Source organism: Bos indicus, chromosome 16 (genome assembly GCF_029378745.1).
Source record: "Bos indicus isolate NIAB-ARS_2022 breed Sahiwal x Tharparkar chromosome 16, NIAB-ARS_B.indTharparkar_mat_pri_1.0, whole genome shotgun sequence".
NCBI classification, from domain to species: Eukaryota; Metazoa; Chordata; class Mammalia; order Artiodactyla; family Bovidae; genus Bos; species Bos indicus.
The window spans coordinates 73,778,290-73,796,978 of record NC_091775.1 but is presented as its reverse complement, the minus strand read 5'-3'; the positions used below and the strand labels follow the sequence as shown (position 1 = coordinate 73,796,978).

Genomic DNA, 18,689 nt, shown 5'->3' with positions numbered 1-18,689 from the left:
CAGAGATGTAAGAGGTCCAGGGCAGTTTTGGGGGTGGGGTGGGGTGGGCGGGGTGGTACGTGCGGTCAGGAACTGAGGCGCCTCTGTCTTGCTTTTCTCTGCGGCTTTCCCCTCTTGGTCTAAAGGTGGCTGTTCCAACTCCACCCAACAGGAAGAGGATGACCACAGCCTCAGCGCCAGAACTATTCCAATATCCACCCTTGGAGACACTGTATGTGCTCAGCATCCTTGTGTCCAGATAAAACTTCAGTTCCTGTGCAAGAAGGGAGACTGCATGTGCAGAGTGGGCAGCTCACAGCCTGTCAGTGGGATCGTGCTGTTAGCTTCCCTTTAAGAAGCACCTGGAAGATGGAAGACACGGTGGTTTTGTTAATCAAGTCTTAAAAACCACGGTGGAATGGCATTGGAAGGGGAGAGCGAGGAGGATGAGACTGTTGGGTTAGAGGAGGCTTGGAGATGGTTTGTGCTTTTAATTTTTTAATGTATGTATGTATTCGGCTGCCGGCAGGATCTTTAGTTGCGGCGTGTGAACTCTTAGCTGCAGCGTGTGGAATCCGGTGCTCTGAGCATGGAGTCCTGGCCACTGAACCCCCAGGGAAGTCCCTTGGGGCTCCCTTCTCTTCAGGCTTTTGCACAGTAATCCGCTATTCCTGGAGCCTGTGGTGGTCCCGTCCTGCTGCGCTTGGTGCCCGTGCTGGGTTCTGTGGACTCACATCGTGGTCCCTGCTCTCTAAAGGTCCGCTCTGCGGGGAGACGGGTGTGGCAGGAGTGAGGACAGACGTGGCTGGTGTACACTGTGCTGGAGGCAGGCGGGCGGCGTGGGCTCAAGGGAAAGACCTGCCCACCCTGGGCAGGCAGGGTGTGTGTGTGTGTGTGTGGTGTGGTGTGTGTGATGTGTGTGTGGTGTGTGTGATGTGTGTGTGTATGTGTGTGATGTGCGTGAGTGTGTGATGTATGTGTGTCTGTGATGTGTGTGTGATGTATGTATGATATGTGTGTGATGTATGTGTGTGTGATGTGTGTGAGTGATGTGTGTGTATGTGTGTGATGTGAGTGTGTAATATGTGTATGTGTGTGATGTGTGTGTGTGAGATATGTGTTTGATGTGTGTGTATGTGTGTGATGTGTGGGTGTGATGTGTGTGATGTGTGTGCAGTGTGTGATGTGTTTGAGTGTGATGTGTGTGCAGTGTGTGATGTGTTTGAGTGTGATGTGTGTGTATGTGTGAGATGTGTATGTGTGATATGTGTGTGTGATGTGTGTGTGATATGTGTGTGTATGATATGTGTGTGATATGTGTTTGTATGTGTGTGATGTGTGCGTGTGGATGTGTGATATGTGTATGATGTGTGTGAGTGATGTGTGTGTATGTGTATGATGTGTGTGATGTGTGTGCGGTGTGTGATGTGTTTGAGTGTGATGTGTGTGTATGTGTGAGATGTGTATGTGTGATATGTGTGTGTGATGTGTGTGTGATATGTGTGTGTGTGATGTGTGTGTGTGATGGGTGTGTGATATGTGTGTGTATGATATGTGTGTGATATGTGTTTGTATGTGTGTGATGTGTGCGTGTATATGTGTGATATGTGTATGATGTGTGTGTGGTATGCATGTGTGTGTGTATGTGTGTGATGTGTGTGAGTGTGTGATGTATGTGTGTCTGTGATGTGTGTGTGATGTATGTATGATATGTGTGTGATGTATGTGTGTGTGATGTGTGTGTGATGTGTGTGTGATGTGTGTGTGTGATATGTGTGTGTGTGGTATGAGTGATGTGTGTGTGATGTGTACATGATGTGTGTGTGATTTGTGTGTATGTGCATGTGATAGGTGTGTGATGTTTGTGATGTGTGTGTGTGATGTGTACATGATGTGTGTGTGTGATTTGTGTGTATGTCGTGTGATAGGTGTGTGATGTTTGTGATGTGTGTGTGTGATGTGTGTGAGTGATGTGTGTGTATGTGTGTGATGTGAGTGTGTAATATGTGTATGTGTGTGATGTGTGTGTGTGAGATATGTGTTTGATGTGTGGGTGTGATGTGTGTGATGTGTGTGCAGTGTGTGATGTGTTTGAGTGTGATGTGTGTGATGTGTGTGCAGTGTGTGATGTGTTTGAGTGTGATGTGTGTGTATGTGTGAGATGTGTATGTGTGATATGTGTGTATGATGTGTGTGATATGTGTGTGTATGATATGTGTGTGATATGTGTTTGTATGTGTGTGATGTGTGCGTGTGGATGTGTGATATGTGTATGATGTGTGTGTGTGATATGTGTGTGTGTGGTATGAGTGATGTGTGTGTGATGCGTACGTGATATGTGTGTGTGTGATTTGTGTGTATGTGCGTGTGATAGGTGTGTGATGTTTGTGATGTGTGTGTATGATGTGTGTGTATGTGTGTGATGTGAGTGTGTAATATGTGTATGTGTGTGATGTGTGTGTGATATGTGTTTGATGTGTGTGTGTGTGATGTGTGTGTATGTGTGTGATGTGTGGGTGTGATGTGTGTGATGTGTGTGCGGTGTGTGATGTGTTTGAGTGTGATGTGTGTGTATGTGTGAGATGTGTATGTGTGATACGTGTGTGTGATATGTGTGTGTGTGATGTGTGTGTGTGATGGGTGTGTGATATGTGTGTGTATGATATGTGTGTGATATGTGTTTGTATGTGTGTGATGTGTGCATGTATATGTGTGATATGTGTATGATGTGTGTGTGGTATGCATGTGTGTGTGGTGTGTGTGATGTGTGTGTATGTGATGTGCGTGATGTGTATGTGATATGTGTGTGAGTGATGTGTGTGTATGTGTGTTATGTATGTGTGTGTGTGTGGTGTGTGTGTGATGTGTGTGATACGTGTGTGTATGATATGTGTGTGTGATTGTGTGTAACGTGTGTATGTGTGTGATGTGTATGTGTGTTTGTGTGATGTGTTTGTGTGTGATGTGTATGTGTGATGTGTGTGTGATGTGTATGTGTATGTATGATATATGTGTGTGTGTGATGTGTGTATGTGTGTGTGGGGGGTGTGTGTGAGATGTGACCAGGTGGGTGAGGTCGTGGCACAGGAGGTGTCACTGGGAGGAGGGTTGTGTCTTAAGTGATGGTCCCTGGGGGAACAAGGGAACTAGCTGGCGATGGTGACGAGGCGTTGTCCTCTACTGTACGTTTTTGGCTTATGGTTTTATTTCTGTTTTTCTTCCTAGAAACTCTCAGCTTGGGCCGCAGGACCCTTTGTCACAGGAGCAATGCTGCCCCGGTGGGAACTGTCCTTGTACCTGTTAGCTTCCATAGGCTTCCACTTCTATTCTTTCTATGAAGTCTACAAAGTCTCCAGAGGTAAGGTCCCAATTTTTCTAAATTTGTGTCAGGAAAGCAAGGTGGAGGCGGAAGTGCTCAGAGGTGGAAGGTTCAGGAAGACGGCCTCGTGGGCGCAGGGTGGCTTGAGCTCTGCTTTGCTTTCCCCTTGTCGTGGACAGTTTGAATTGATGACCCGAGTCAGTGGGGGTTTCCACCGTAATCTTGGATCTTCTAGATGACCCCGTGGCTGGTCCTCTGAAGCAGGAAGGTTCGGTTCAGTGGCCACTGAAAGCCGTGGAGGTGCTTTGCATTGATAAGTAGTAGTAACCGCTTAAATTTCTCCCTCGCCACTGGTCCTCTCGGCCACGTGGAGGCTGCCCACGGTGTCAGAGGCCCGGACCACCTTCCTCTTCTTGTCCTGCTGTCTGCCGTGCTTTTGTGCACATGTTGAAGAGGAACTGTTAGCAAGCCCTTGGAAAGGGACGGACCCTCCTTTCCTTTAAGGGCATCTTGGAATAAACATCGCCATGTCACTTCTGCTCACACCAGTTGACCAGTGCCAATTCCCGTGGCCCCAGCTAGTCGGCTGGGAAATACTATGGTTCACTCGGTGGCCGTGTGCCACATAAAACTTTCCATACTGGGGAGGAACGGAAGAGAGAATTTTAACGGGTCCACGAGTGGTCTCTTCCATAGCCAAGGACAGTTTCCTAGAGGTGATGGTGAGCCTTGTCTTAAGGAAGAATAGAAGTCAGCCAAGGAGAGAAGAGGGCAGAGGCTCTGTGGACAGAGGTGGGTTTGCAGGCAAACGGACAAATGTGTGCCATGCCGCTGGGGTGTGAGGAAACACAGCATGACCTGGGAACTCCGCTGGTGCTTGGAGGGGGGCGCCAAGGGTTGAGCTTAGATCAAGGAGTGGGGATAGGTTGTGAAGGACTCTGTGTATTCCTTTGGCTGAGGCTGCTGCTGCTGCTAAGTCACTTCAGTCATGTCCAACTCTCTGCGACCCCATAGATGGCAACCCATCAGGCTCCTCTGTCCCTGGGATTCTCCAGGCAAGAATCCTGGAGTGGGTTGCCATTTCCTTCTCCAATGCATGCATGCAGGCTAAGTCACTTCAGTTGTGTCCAACTCTGTGACCCTATGGACAGCAGCCCACCAGGCTCCTCTGTCCATGGGATTTTTCTAGGCAAGAATACTGGAGTGGGTCACCATTTCCTTCTCCTTTCACTGAGGAGTCTGGACTTTATCTTGAAGGTAGGAGAGTTTGCTGAAAGTAATTGTGCTTACTGAAAATGGCAAAGGTGGGTTTGGGGCAGCATGGTTGGCAGTGCTGAGCTCTGGGTGTCTGCCTCCACATGGATCCCTGGGATTGGTTTGCATCGGCGGGATCAGCCTCGCTCCCATTGTACACGTGTCCCGCTCAGAGCTGTGGGCTTGGTCGCAGAGACTGGCTGTTGAAAGTAGATGAAGATGGTTGGGTCAAGGCCATCCGAATAGCTGCATTCCTCTGCTGGAGGCTCTCAGCTCTCAGGGCCCACATTCACAGAGCTCACCTGCTCTGTGTCAGGCACCCTGTTAGGTTCATTCTGTACCTGTCTTATTCCATCTTTAGGGTGGCCCTGAGATGTGGTGTATTACTTGGGAGACGGGCTTGGCTGCAGAAACACAGCCTCTGCAATGACTGTAGTCAGGGATGGTATGGTGTCTGGAGAGCACCCACGACCTTGGCTCCTTCTGCCACGTTCCCCTGCTGTCCTTGACATATGGTTCCTCTCTCATGACATGAGGTGGCTGCTCCAGCTCAAATGCCATCTTCACTTCTTTTCCCAGCAGGAAGCATGGAAGGGATGGGGAGGACCGATCCTCTTTTCTAGAGCATAACCCTGAAATTTCCCTTTATCGTGTTCATCCAGGTACTGTTCCCTAGATCCCAGCTCTGTGGACACATCAACTGTGAGGGAAGCTAGTAAATGTAATCTTTGGTTGGGAGGCCATTTCCCCCCTCCCCCCGCCCCCCAGTGGAACTGAAGGATTCTATTATAGAAGAGGAAAGAAAGAATGGGTGTTAGCAGTTAGTCATCAGGCTTCTCCATAAATGGGGTGTCTTTGTTATCTGTTGTTACATAACAGATCGCCCTGAAGCTTTGTGATTTAAAACAACCACCGCCGTTTGCTATCACTCACTATTCTGTGAGGTTTTTTCCCCTTTTAAATAGACTGTTTTTTTAGAGCAGTTTTAGGTTCACAGCAAAATTGGGCAGGAAATACAAAGAGCTCCTATGGACTTGGTGTCCCAGACAAGCACAGCCTCCCTAACTACCAGCGTCCTGCACCAGATTTGTTACAGGTAACAACCTGTGTTGATATATCATTATCGCCCGAAGTCTATAGTTTACTGCAGGGTTCATTCTTGGTGTTATTCATTCTGTGAATTTTGAGAAATGTAAGTTACGTGTTTGCATCATTATATCAATAATATACAGAGGAGTTTCACTGCCCTAAAAATCTTCTGTGCTCTGTCTGTTCATCCCTCCCTCCTCTTTAACCACTGGCAACCACTTATCCTTTTACCATCTTCATAGTTTCACCTATTTTCATTTAAAAAAAAAAAACACATTTTTTTTTTTGCCACACCATGCAGCTTGTGGGATCCTAGTTCCCTGACCAGGGATCAGAACCTGGGTCCCCTGCAAAGTCTTAACCACTGGCCTGCCAGGGAATTCCCCAATTTGACCTATTTCAAAACATCATATAGTTGGAATCTGAAATTGTGTCTTTCACTTAATATGCATTTAAGTTCCTCCTTGACTTTTCACAGCTTGAGAGCTTATTTCTTTTTAGTGATGAACAGTATTCCATTGTCTGAGTATAGTTGATGAACAATATTCCATTGTCTGAATACTCATTCACTGATTTAAAGGCATCTTGTGGCCTCCTAATTTTGGCAATTCTGAATAAAGCTGCTGTTAAATCCGTATGAAGGTGTTTGTATGGACATTACAACACCCATTACTCCCTTTGGGTAAATACCGAGGAGCAGTGGCTGAATTGTACGTTAAGAGTATGTTTATTTTTTATAAGAAACTGCCAGTTTTCTTTCAAAGTAGCTATATATCATTTTGCATTCTCACCAAAAACGGGTTCCTGTTGTTCCACATCCTTGTAAGCATTTGGTGTTGTTAATGTTTTAGATTTCGGCCATTGTGGTGTGTGTGTAGTGATATCTCATGATTGTTTTAATTTGCATTTTCCTGACGATGTGTACTGTGGAGCATATCTTCATACGCTTCTGTATAGTCCGTTGGTGAGCTGTCAGGTCAGGACTTCTACCCATTTTAAAATCAAATTGTTCATTTTCTTATTGTTGATTTTCAGCAGTTTTTTTATATCTTTTAGATAATAATCCTTTATCAGATATCTCTTTTGCAGGTATTTTCTCCCAGTCTGTGGCTTATCTTCTCATTCCCTTGACTGTGTCTTTCACAGAGCAAAAGTTTTTAACTTTAATGAGCCCAACTTACCAAGTTTTCCTTTCATGGATTATGGTGTTGTATCTAAAAAGTGTATCTATGGTGTTTTATCTAAAAAGTCATTGCATACTCTGATACTATCCTTTAGGTGTTTGTAATTTTGTGTTTTACATTTAGATCTATGCTATCCATTTGTGATATCCACTTGTGTGTGTCTGGATTCTTTTTTGTACGTGGATGTTCATTTGTTCCAGCACCACTTGCTGAAGAGACACTCCATTGTATTACCTTGGCTCATTTGTCACAAAGACTGCCTGAGCAGACTTATGTGGGTCTGTTTCTGGGCAGTCTATTCTGTTGCGTGGATCTCTCTGTTCTTTTACCAATACCAAACTGTCTTGCGTATCACAGCTTTATAGTAAAGTCTTGAGGTTGGATTCTATTGGTCATTCAATTTTATTTTTCTCTTTCAATATCATGTTGTATATTCTAAGTCTTTTGCCTCTCTGTGTAAACTTTAGAATCTGTACCAAGAAGACACCAAGTTTGCTGGTATCTACAAAATAACTTGCTAGAATTTTGATTTGGATTGCATTGGCTATATGTAGGTCAAGTATGGCAGAACAGACACCTAGACAGTATTGAGTCTTTCTACCCATGAGCATGCAATACATATATCTCTATTTATTTTGTTATTTGACTTCATTTGTCAGAGTTTTGTTATTTTCCTCATCTAAGACACATATTTTGTTACTTAAATATCACATTTTTGAGGGTGCTGTTTTTAATTTCAGATTTTGTTCATTGCTGATATATAGTAAAGCGATTGACTTTTGTGTATTAACCTTGAATCCTACAACCTTGTTACAATTGCTTATTAGTTCCAGAAGTTTTTAGGTGGATTCTTTGTTTTTTCTAGATAGACAATCATGTTAACTGCATACAAAGACAATTTTATTTCTTCTTGACATTCTGCTTACCTTCTATTTCATGTTCTTCTCCTTATTGCATTAGCAAGATTTCCAGTACAGTGGTGAGAAGGAACAGCCTTACCTTTTTCCTGATCTGGGCAGGAAAGCTTCTAGCTACTCACCATTAAGTATGATGTTAGTAGGTTTTTGTAAATTTCTTTACCCAGTTAAGAAGGGTCCTCTCTTAGTTCTAGTTTGCTTGGAGTTTTAAGTCGTAAATGGATATTGCATTTTTTTTCCAGTGCTTTTTGTGCATCTACTGATATGATCATGTGGTTTTTCTTCAGCCTGTTGTGATGGACTGCATAGACTGATTTTCATGTCCTGTGAGACTTTGTTTTTAATAAATCTGGATTGGACCTAGCTGGACAGCTCTTCTGCTTTGTGTGTTGTTTGCTGGGCTGCAGTCATCTGGTGGCTGAGCTAGGCTGAAATGTCCAAGAAGGCTCACTCACATGATTGGGTATCAGTCAAGAGCTCCGCTGGAGGCTGTACAGTTCTCTGTACATGGTTCTCCACATGGCTTTCAAGAAGGAGCATTGCATATGTATAAAACCAGAAGCTGCAGATCTCTTAGAATACAACCTAGAAAGTTGTATATGTCACTTCTGCCTCATTTATTGGTCAAAGGAAATCTTAGGGCCAGTTTGGATTCAAGCAGAAAAAAGAGATGGCTTTTTATGGCTGGAGCCATAGACCGGGAGAGAAGGGATTGATGGTGGTCATCTTTAGGAGCCTCTACCACAACGAGTATTACAGTTCTTTACGCAAACAGGGATACCAAAGTTGAAAAATATCACTTGTCCAAGGCCACACATCTGAAAAATGATGGAACAGGTTTGTCCAACACTAGACCCAATGTTTTATTCTGTTCTGCCACTCATGTTTGTTGATAACTTAATTTCCTAAAGTGGCTTGCATTACAGGGGAAGCTCTTTTATCCATTGTGTGGTAAAACTTCAAACCTTAAGATTTCAACTCACTGGAATAAAACTTTTCCTTTCTCTGTGGTGAAAGGTACTGGGACGGAGGTGGGAGAGGACCCTTCTGTGGAGGGTACAAAACTATTCTGCACCTCGGTTGATCCAGAGGCTGTCATCCTGTTTGACTTCTTACTGACCACACCCTAGCCTGGGGCTTCTTTTATCTTTCATGCTTTTGTCTTTTAATGTCAGTGCCAAAGTGTTTGGCCACTCCCAAGAAACGTCTTCTTCCTCTAATGCCTTTGCCAGAAACCAGATGCCCCTGCCAAAGTGTGTTCAGTGGTGCGATGTTGAGTCTTCTTGGCTCCGTGTCTTACTGTCTAATTCAGGAAAAAGTGCTGCTTAACCCACATTATGGAAATAGGTCCACTGGGAAAACTCGTCTTCTATGAAATTTTTTGCAGTGTTTGTCTCTGAAGCAAATTCAGGGCCTAGAACATATTAAAAGTTCAAAGCTTATTTGTTAAGTGAAATGCCACCAGGGGGCATTTGCATGGCTGACTTCTCTGGGCACAGAGGTGGTGTCTAATTTACTAATTTCTTCCTCATCAGCAGTAGCAGGGTTGTCCAACTATGAGGGACAGCAGACTGATTTTAACAGCCCTAGTCAAATGGGATCTCTTGGTAAATCCACAGCAGGGACTGAGCAGAACACACACATACCTCCTTCCTCCCAACTCTACCAAAAGTCTGCTTAGGGCATCTCAAGGTCAAATGCAAGTGCCTGGGGGTGCTGGTGGTTGGGGAGGTGGTGATGATCTGTGCGGGGTGACCTCTCCCCTGGTATTCTGGAGAATGGGGGCTCGTCCAGACCTGCTGCATTACATTCGTGTCTTATGGTTTAGAATATGTAGAAATTACTTTTATGTCTCTCTGATTGCGCTTAATTTGAGGAAAGCTACAGTGAGCCACGCACTAACCTTGAAAGAATGAATGCCTCTGCCTAAGAGAGGGCCCTGAAGTTTTGCTGTCCGTATCAGCTTAATGCAGTTCTTGAGATGAAAACAGTTGAGTTCTCATCAGAGAAAAACCATTGGTGATAGGAGATCACCTGGAAAGGCATCTGGAAGGGAAAGTCTTAGCCTGCTATTTCAATTTACTACCGATTGGTTTATACTCAAATTTTCTATTTCTTCTTGTGCCCCTTTTTTGACATTTTGTAGCTTTCTAGAGATCTGTGCATTTTATGGAGGTTTTCAACTTGATTAGTATATAGTGGTTCATAACACTCATTAAATTTTTGTTTGTTTCTCTAGTTGGCTTTTATCTCTTTATATATTTTATTTATTTGCATCTTCTCCTTCACTCCATCCCTCCCTTCCTCTCTTGTTCTTCTCCCTCCCTCCTATTTTGTTTTCCTTTGATCACTTGTGTTAGAGATCTTATTAGTCTTTTCAGCTTTGGCTTTGTTAGGTTTGTTAATTCTTTCTTTTTGTTCTCCAGCCCATTGATTTCTGCCCTTATCTGATTATTCCCTTCCTTATTGTTTCTTTGGATTTGCTCTGCTCCTTCTCATTTCAACTTCATGAGTTGAATGCTTGTTTATTTTCTGAGAAATCTGTTTGTACTCTTGTGTCTGATTGTTTTTCTCAGAAGGATTTCCAGAAGAGGAATTATAGAGTCAAACTACATGAAAAAGATTTTAAGGTTCTTGATAGATATACCCAGATTATTCCCCAGGAATTCTTTGTCAGTTAACACTCTTTCTGTTGGAGAATGTCTATCTTATTGTAGTCTCAGCCTTTATTCTTCAGTCCATCTCACATGTATTTGATATATGGTATGAAGTGAAGAGTTGAATTATTTATTTTCCCACCTAGATAACTGAACACTATAAACTACGTCTTTCTTTACTGAATTTTAATGCAATCTTGAGCATGTACTAAATTCTTATATCTATTAAATTCTTTTATGTATACACACACACATATATGCACACACACAATTTGGGGGCTGTCTTTTCCGGGGGCTGTCTCTTCTGTTTCATTGATTTTTCAATCAGTTCTTACATCAGCACTGTGCTGTTTTAATTATTTTTGCTTTTTGAATGTCTGAGTATCTGGTGGAGTAAGTTACCACTCTTTTTTCTTTATTTCCATTCTTTTCTTAGCTATTCTTACTGGTTTATTCTTCGAGATATGTGTTTGAAATGGTCAAGTTTGAAAAAAATGTCATTAGGGTTTTAATTGGATTACAGTAAACCTAGAAATTAATTTTTAAGTAATTAAAAATCTTATAATATTGTGTGTTTTCATCAAGGAGTATGGTATTTTTTTCTCAAGGTTTCTCTTATTTCCCTTAGTAAAAGTTCATGGTGTCTTCATAATAGGGCCTGTTAAAATTCCTGTTAAGATTGTTTCTAAGTCTTTTTTTCCTTTTGTAATTGGGATGTTTTCTAGTTGTATTTTCTGTAATTTCTAGCTGATTATGTCTGGTCTGTAGTAAAGGTGTTTGTTTTGGTTTCTCTATTTTATGTTACAATTATTTAATTCTCTTAGTGTTTGACATTTATCATTTGCTTCTCCTGGTTTTTGTATTTAGATAATATCATCCATACATAATGATAATGGGTCTGCTTCATCTGGGCTTCCCTGATGGCTCAGTTGATAAAGAATCTGCCTGCAATGCAGGAGACCCTGATTTGATTCCTGGGTTGGGAAGATCCACTGGAGAAGGAATAGGCTACCCACTCCAGTATTCTGGCCTGGAGAACTCCATAGTCCATGGGGTCGCAAAGAGTCTGACACCACTGAGCAACTTTCACTTTTTGCTTCATCTGTTATTACTTAACCAGGACTACTAGAACAATGTGGTAGTTGGAAAAGAATGCTATCCTTATTTTAATCCTTGCTTTAATGGAAATCCCTGTATTGCTTTACTGTTAGTGATAACTGAATAAGCTTTGCTCTGGGGGGAAAAATCATGTTAAGGTATACTTCTAGCTCCCTTTTACTAAAATTTTAAGATAAGCAATATATGTTGAATTTTATCCATTTTTTAAAGTATCTATTCAGATGATCACATAGTTTTCCTTTCTCAACCTATTGATATCACTTAAAGATTTTTCCAGTATGGTTTATATGGATTCCTACAACAAACCTACTGTGACTAGGGTATTCTTAAATACACTGCTTGTTTCCTTGTTTAAAAAATATTAATAATTTTGAAATGAGATTAGTTGGCCTACAGTTTTGTTGTTTCATCTGCAGATTTCAATATCAGCATTTTGTTAACTTTCTGAAATGAATGAGGAAGCTCCCCCTCTCATAATATGGGACAGCTTAAACAGTATCAGATTTTGATGTTATTCGCTTGTAAATTTGTCTAGCCATGAAGTCTCTTTTTAAGTAGATTCATTAAAAACTTTTCAGTATCTTTCAGGATTCTTGGTATATTTAGGTTTTCTTCTCAAGTCGGTGGCATTAATATTTTTCAATTTCATTGATGTTTTCAAATGTACTAACATATGATTATATATCATATTCTTAGAATGTTTGGAATCTCACGTGTCTCATTTCTCCTGTTTTAGGAAATTTACTAAGGTTTTGTCTATTTGATAGGTTGATTCTCTTTTTGAAGAACAAGCTCTTGGATTTATTCATAAATTCTACCATTTTTCTGTTATCGGTGATTACTTTCTCATGAATAGCAGCTATCTTAGGTCATTTGGCTTTATAGAGCCCAGGTTCACCTCTCATGGGATAGCTGTCTTCCTGAAAAGCTGCAGTTAGAGACATTTTATAAAAGGAACTGTGCTTTTTATTGAGTTATTTCACAGATATTTTATTTTCATTTCTTTAATCTTCAGGGACAAGCAATTAACGTTTTTCCAGATAAACTCTGTGATACCAGGGAGCCCTGATATTTAAGCAAATATGGAGCAAATTATTTGAATTACTGCCTCCAGTTTCTTTTCTTTCTTTTATATATATGTGGTAGGTGGTCTTAAATTGGGATGCAAATGTAGTCGAGCATATTCATGTTGGGGCTTTAGTTTGTTCCTTTTGCACGCCTGGTCTTATCACTTGTCACTAATCCCAGCTTATGAGAAAAGGATACAGCAGCTCATTTATAGATGAATTTTTTCATGTTGTTCATTTAACACACGGACCTCTCGTGAAGGATGGGCTTTGCCAATCTGGAAGTAATTTTTGCCACTTACTTTTGTGATTAGAGGAGTTTGGTTGCAAGATGGCTGGTTAGTTATCTGGGGCCCAGTTCAGGATGGGGATGAAGGCTACCAATCCTGTGTTTGAACAGGTGGCTTTGCCCTTGGAACCAGGGAGCTCGCTGCTCATGGAGAGGGCTGCTAGGGGCCTTGCAGTTAGTACAGCCTTGTGGAAGGACCCAAGTGCCTAGGCCCTGCAGGAGGCAAGCCTGTCTAGATAGCCAGCAAGGACAGTGGGTGTCATGACACAGCTGAGGCTCCGAATGTGCAGCCTGGTGGGGCTGCATTTATCCTTGATCTTTGTTTTCTATGTGGCTTCCCTGGTGGCTCAGTGGTAAAAGAATCTGCCTGCAATGCAGGAGACCCAGGTTCAATCCCTCGGTTGGGAAGATCTTCTGAAGATCTTGCATGGCAACCCACTCCAATATTCTTGCCTGGAGAATCCCATGGACAGAGGAGCCTGGTGGGCTACAGTCCATGGTGGTCACAAAGAGTCGGACACGACTGGGCAGCTAACATTTTCCTATGTTACTCGTGGCCAGGGTCGTAGCAGATCGCTGACTCCCTGCCTTCCTCCTGGATTCTGGGTCTCCTGGCCCACTCCTTCCTCTCAGGCTTACACCAGTGTTTTCTTCCTAAGCTGATACTGTGGGGAGGGGCTCGTGGGGGCCTGCAGAGAGTCTGCTTTCTTAGTGCCTGAGATAAACCTCTCAGTGATTCTGGACAGGGCGGGGCTGGAGGGCTTTTGAAGGCACCCCTCAGGGTTAGACTCCACAGCGTCTCACTCCTCCGGCCCCCTGCTTCCTCAGCTGTTGCTCCGTGTTGGATCAAACACAAGGACATAGCTTATGCATTGCTCTTTGCTGGAGCGTCTCCATCTCGGGCGGGGGCTTCTGCCTCTCCGGGAAGCCCTACGGATTCCCATGCAAATGGTGTGCCTGGTGCCTGTCTGGATAGACCCCAGAATTCCTCAGGAGCTGTAGATGAGCTGCTCTGTCTGTAATGGAGGTTTGAGGGTCATTTTTGTCCTGTGTTGCTTTGCACTCTATTTACATATATGATACGTGTTTACTTGGGCTATTTTTAAACCACTTGTTTTGTTCCCTGAGCGGGAACTGGAAGAGAGGAGAGGAGGCCCTTGGAGCATCTCATGGGAAAACCAGCACTTCGTCTCTTGCCTGTGGTCACGTCCGTGTGCACATTTGAGAGCTGCTTACTGTTAAATTCTCTTATCTTTAGAAGCCCATCTTTTCTGCTCCCTCTCCACTCTCATTCACTACCACAGTCTTCTAAAGCCACCAGCTTCCTAGAGAAAGAAAGAATCCCTAGGAGCTGATTGGAATTCCTCAAATGCTAGAAGCGTTTGAAGGACAGATAAGCCACAATCGGGTGTGCTAGTCTCTAGCAGTGGCTGGTGTCAGATGAGGGTGTGTATTTCCCTGCCTTTTACAACAATTAGAGAGTGCAGTCTCTAATTACCCCTGCCCCACCCCAGAATTGATTTCCCATCACCCAGTTGACGGTAAAAGGGGTAGTTTAGTTAGAGGCTTTAAGTGAACAGTTTACACTGGCCCTTAAAATGCAGATCTTCTCAGCAGGTGGAATGGGGCTTCCGTGGATCCTTTTGTTGGGGGTGGTTGGTGGCGGAGGGCTGGGGGAGAATCAACAGCAGACTTAATATTGAGCGCTCATCTGTCGAAACTGCTTCATTTCTATGCTCTCAGGCAGTTCTGTACAGCACTGAACTTTGGGAAATGGAACCAGGGCGTCTAGAAGAAAGGGCTGGCTCTGCTCACAGTCAGGCCTGTGTGGTGTGGAGAAAAATTGCTCAGCCAAAGAAAGCTGGTTTCTGTTTGCAGTGTACTTTTGCTTAAAAGTGTGAGAAAGGGTTAGTTGCTCAGTTGTGTCTGACTCTTTGCGACCCCATGGACTGTAACCCGCCAGGCTCCTCTATCCATGGAATTCTCCAGGCAAGAATACTGGAGCAGGTTGCTGTGCCCTCCTCCAGAAGATCTTCCCAACCCAAGGATTGAACCCAGGTCGCCTACATTGCAGGCAGATTCTTTAGCATCTGAGCCACTAGGGAAGCCCTGAAGAGTGTGTGAGTTACGATGAAATCACTTGCCCAGTGCGTGAGGATGTGGAGGTCCCTCACCCAAGAAGGTAGAATCAGAGAAGTTCTAAGGGCCATCACTGTTTTCCAGAAAGAGCTCCAGCTGCAGCTTGTCAGCTTCCATCCTCCTAGGTCAGCTGAATTCTATAGCAATGCATTTCAGCTGAATCAAGACAGTCTGGAGACAGTGATCACCAAAGTATCACGGATGGATTTACGTTGTAAGGTATGTCATACAGTGTTTGTTTCTGTTGAGAAATCAGACAAGGGTGACTATAGGGTAAGGGAGTTAGAGAAGGAGAGGTTCAGAAAAAGAACTAGACCAGTACTTTGTAGGAACTGATCACCTTTAATGAGGCGAGAAGGGGCAGCAGTCAGATTTGTGAATACTAATCAGTATTAGAGCTGCTGCACTAACCCAAGAAAAGAGTGAGTATATATAGGCATATATGAGGAACTCTGCTGTCTTAAGGGGGCCTGTTCTTCTCCAAGGTGGTTTGGAGTAGTTATCTCTTAAACGGCTGGGGCAAGGAATTCTGGAGATGGGCCAGAGGCTGGACCGGCTGGGAGCTGGGCGTAATCAACCTTAATGTCCATTTTTTTCTTCGGGTGAGAGAGTTCTTTGTTTTTCATAGAATGGTGGGGAGGACCCGGAGGGGAGTTTTAACTCCAGGCTATTTTGAGTCTCATTTCCTTCAGTGACTGGTAGGAATTCTCCAAAAGCTGAGGATTTTGGTCTAGGACGATACTGTCGTGGCCTAGCCACAGGAGAGCTCCTGGGATGTGGCTGCTTCAGATTGAGATGTGCTTTAAGGATAATGTGTCCATGGAGTTTTGAAGAATTAGGAAGAAAAAGGAATATGTGTAATTGTTTAGCGTTGATTCCATGTTGAAATAATGTTTGGATATATTGGGATAAATAAGATATATTGAAATTAATTTCACCTTAAATTTTTGTCTTTTTTTTTCTTTTTACGGTGTGGTTACTAAAAACGTTAAAATTATAAATATGTCTCACGTAGTATTTCAGTTGGACAGTGGCAGGACAGGGTTTCATCTTGATTGTCCTGTCCGCATACGATTCCTTTTTTCCCCACTAGAGGGCGATGTGTCCTAACCGGGGGGCGTCTGGTGCTTTGCACGGACACTTCAAGGCTTTGGAATGTACCCTTCAGTTCAGTTCAGTTCAGTCGCTCAGTCGTGCCCGACTCTTTGCGACCCCATGAATCACAGCACGCCAGGCCTCCCTGTCCATCACCAACTCCCAGAGTTCACCCAGACTCACGTCCATCGAGTCAGTGAATGTACCCTTAGGAGATAAGAACTCCAGTTTTTCGCTTTGTTTCAATTCTGCGTAATTCTGATGTTTCTGGAGGTTGCACTTTGTAGGAAAGTGAAACCAAACGAGAAGAGACAAGAAAGCAGAGGGGCTTTCCTCCTTCTTATTGATAGCGTTCAGAGGGATCTGCTGCTGTATTGGGTTGTCGCAGCTTGCTGGCGGATCTGGGTTTTCTTGGGACTTGAGTCTGTGTACACCACCACACACATATATGTACCCAGTGTGGCACGTGTGCAACTGTAACAGAAAGGACCGGGGTAACCACACACTGCCACGCCACCTCCCGCACCTCGCGGAATTCAGTGTGAGTTGTCCTAGAGGCGGGGCCTGTGGGTCCCTGGGCCCAGTGCTCGTGCGCCTCCCTTTTCTGTCTCCCTGGAGGCAGTGTTGCCTGCCGTTGGAGGCTGGAGCTGCTGTTCGCTTCGAGTGTGTGTGCACATCTGCCCTTTGACCCTACTCCTAAACAATCATCATTTCAGGGAAGTCAGGTTTCCCTTGATCTTTCTTGGTTCTCCCTTGTGCTCGTCTGTGTTTTTTGTTTGTTGGTCTGATAAGAACTGGATTTTTCTTTTTTCTTGTCTGTGTAGTCTGTGCCATTTTGGTCGATCTCAGCCATCTCTGGAGGCTTCATCACTGCCCTTATACCGAGGACTTTTCTAAGTCTTTCCCTCCAGCTGAGGCACTCTTTTGAGCTCCTCCATGCCCATCCAGCTGCCTATTAGATATCACGTGTGTGTGTGTGTGTGTGTGTGTGTGGTAGTTGCTCAGTCGTGTCTGATTCTGTGACCCATGGATTGTAGCCCACCAGGCTCCTCTGTCCCTGGGATTCTTCAGTGAAGAGTACTGGAGTGGGTTACCATTCCCTTCTCCAAGGGGATCTTTCAACCCAGGGGTCGAACCCAGGTCTTCTGCCCTGCAGGCAGACCCTTTACCATCTGAGCCACCAGGGAAGCCCACATAGACACCCAGAGAGATCAGTCACTTAGACACCCCACATCCAGCCCCGCAGCTGAATACCCTTACCTCCCATGTCATGGCATTCATCAGCGTCACTGTAATTTCTTACTACTTGTTTGTCTCTCTTACCCAGGATACGGTAAGTCCCAGGAGGGCAATAGCCATGCCGGTCATGTTCTGCTTCCTTCCTACTATTTCACACTGTACCTGGTTATTGTTCATTTTTAAACGTTATTTGAATGAAAGTTTTAAAATATTTTTTGTTTTAAACAAATTGTATTGTTCACTTATAAGCATATGTATTGCTGCTGCTAAGTCACTTCAGTCGTGTCCGATATGTGTTACCATCATATAATTCCATCAGTGATCTTGTTAGCATTATGCGAGGCTGTGATCACCATCATTTTGTGCCGCGGTCTGTTCAAAACCTTTTTTCCACCATTTGTGCAAGTGAGGCGTTTGCTCTCCTCCCTCCTGTGGTCCCCTGTACCGGGAACTTCCACTCTCGATCCCTCTCCTTTTGTGACCCTTACGGCAAGTTAAAGGGCCGTTGCCATCAGCCCCTCGTTTTTCCAGGAACCGAGGTCACAGAAATGAAGGAGTGTGACACGTCTCCATGCCTGTAGCTCAGTCCAGAGGCAGCTTTTCCAGGCTGTATGCCAGTTTCTTTTAGTGCTTCTCCTAATAAACCAACCCAGTTTTATTTAGATTTGTTGACTAACAGACCCTGTTTTTCTTGTCAGAACATGAAGAGGAACTGGACCGAGAATTTGACCTGGAGACTGGCACTTTATTCAGAGGATTAAAGAAGGTACAAAGTGGATCAGTGATAAAACCTTTTGTTTTCAAACCTGATCTCAATATTCTGCATCACTTTTGTATTTGGTGCTGGCCCAGGCATGGTACTCAGCAGCGACTGGAAATTAAATACCTTTCTTGTTGAAAAAGGTATGAGCACACCATGTGGAGTGTGGGCATTCCGCACGCTCTGTCTTTATGTTGTCTCATGTTCTCCCAGAATACTAGACATGTGGATCAGTAACCTTAGCAGTTTGTGCAAATTTCCCTTTTGTAAAGATCAGAAAGTTCCTTTCTGATCTAGGCATACAGTAAGTCCCCTACATATGACCCTTCAAGCTGCAAACTTTGAAGATGCCAGCTTGTGTTGGCATGTCCAATCACGCAAGTTAGTGCACATGTCTGTAAGAATCCTGTAAGATTAAAAAAATGTTTTCTCTATTTGTGTTTGTTTTTTAATATATTATTTGTGTGAAAAGTATTATAAACCTATTATAATGCAGTAGTGTATAGCCAGTTGTGTGTTAGTGCCCAGGCTAGCTTTGTTGGGCTTGTGAACAAATTGTATTCATGTGCACACTCTCGGAAT

At 43.7% G+C, this 18,689-nt stretch overlaps 1 protein-coding gene across 6 annotated transcripts in view; it reads left to right on the top strand.

The window, feature by feature from the left end:
* The window catches only part of HHAT (hedgehog acyltransferase), a 352,855-nt gene that overhangs the window by 15,193 nt on the left and 318,973 nt on the right, over positions 1–18,689 (top strand). For 4 of the 6 annotated variants that reach the window (XM_070768646.1, XM_070768650.1, XM_070768651.1 and 1 more), the window contains exons 2-3: positions 3,205–3,337; positions 18,046–18,113. In XM_070768646.1, the coding sequence (XP_070624747.1) occupies positions 3,247–3,337; positions 18,046–18,113 (159 nt within the window). In that variant the 5' untranslated portion in view covers positions 3,205–3,246. The other 2 variants (XM_070768647.1, XM_070768649.1) reach the window with 2 other exon arrangements.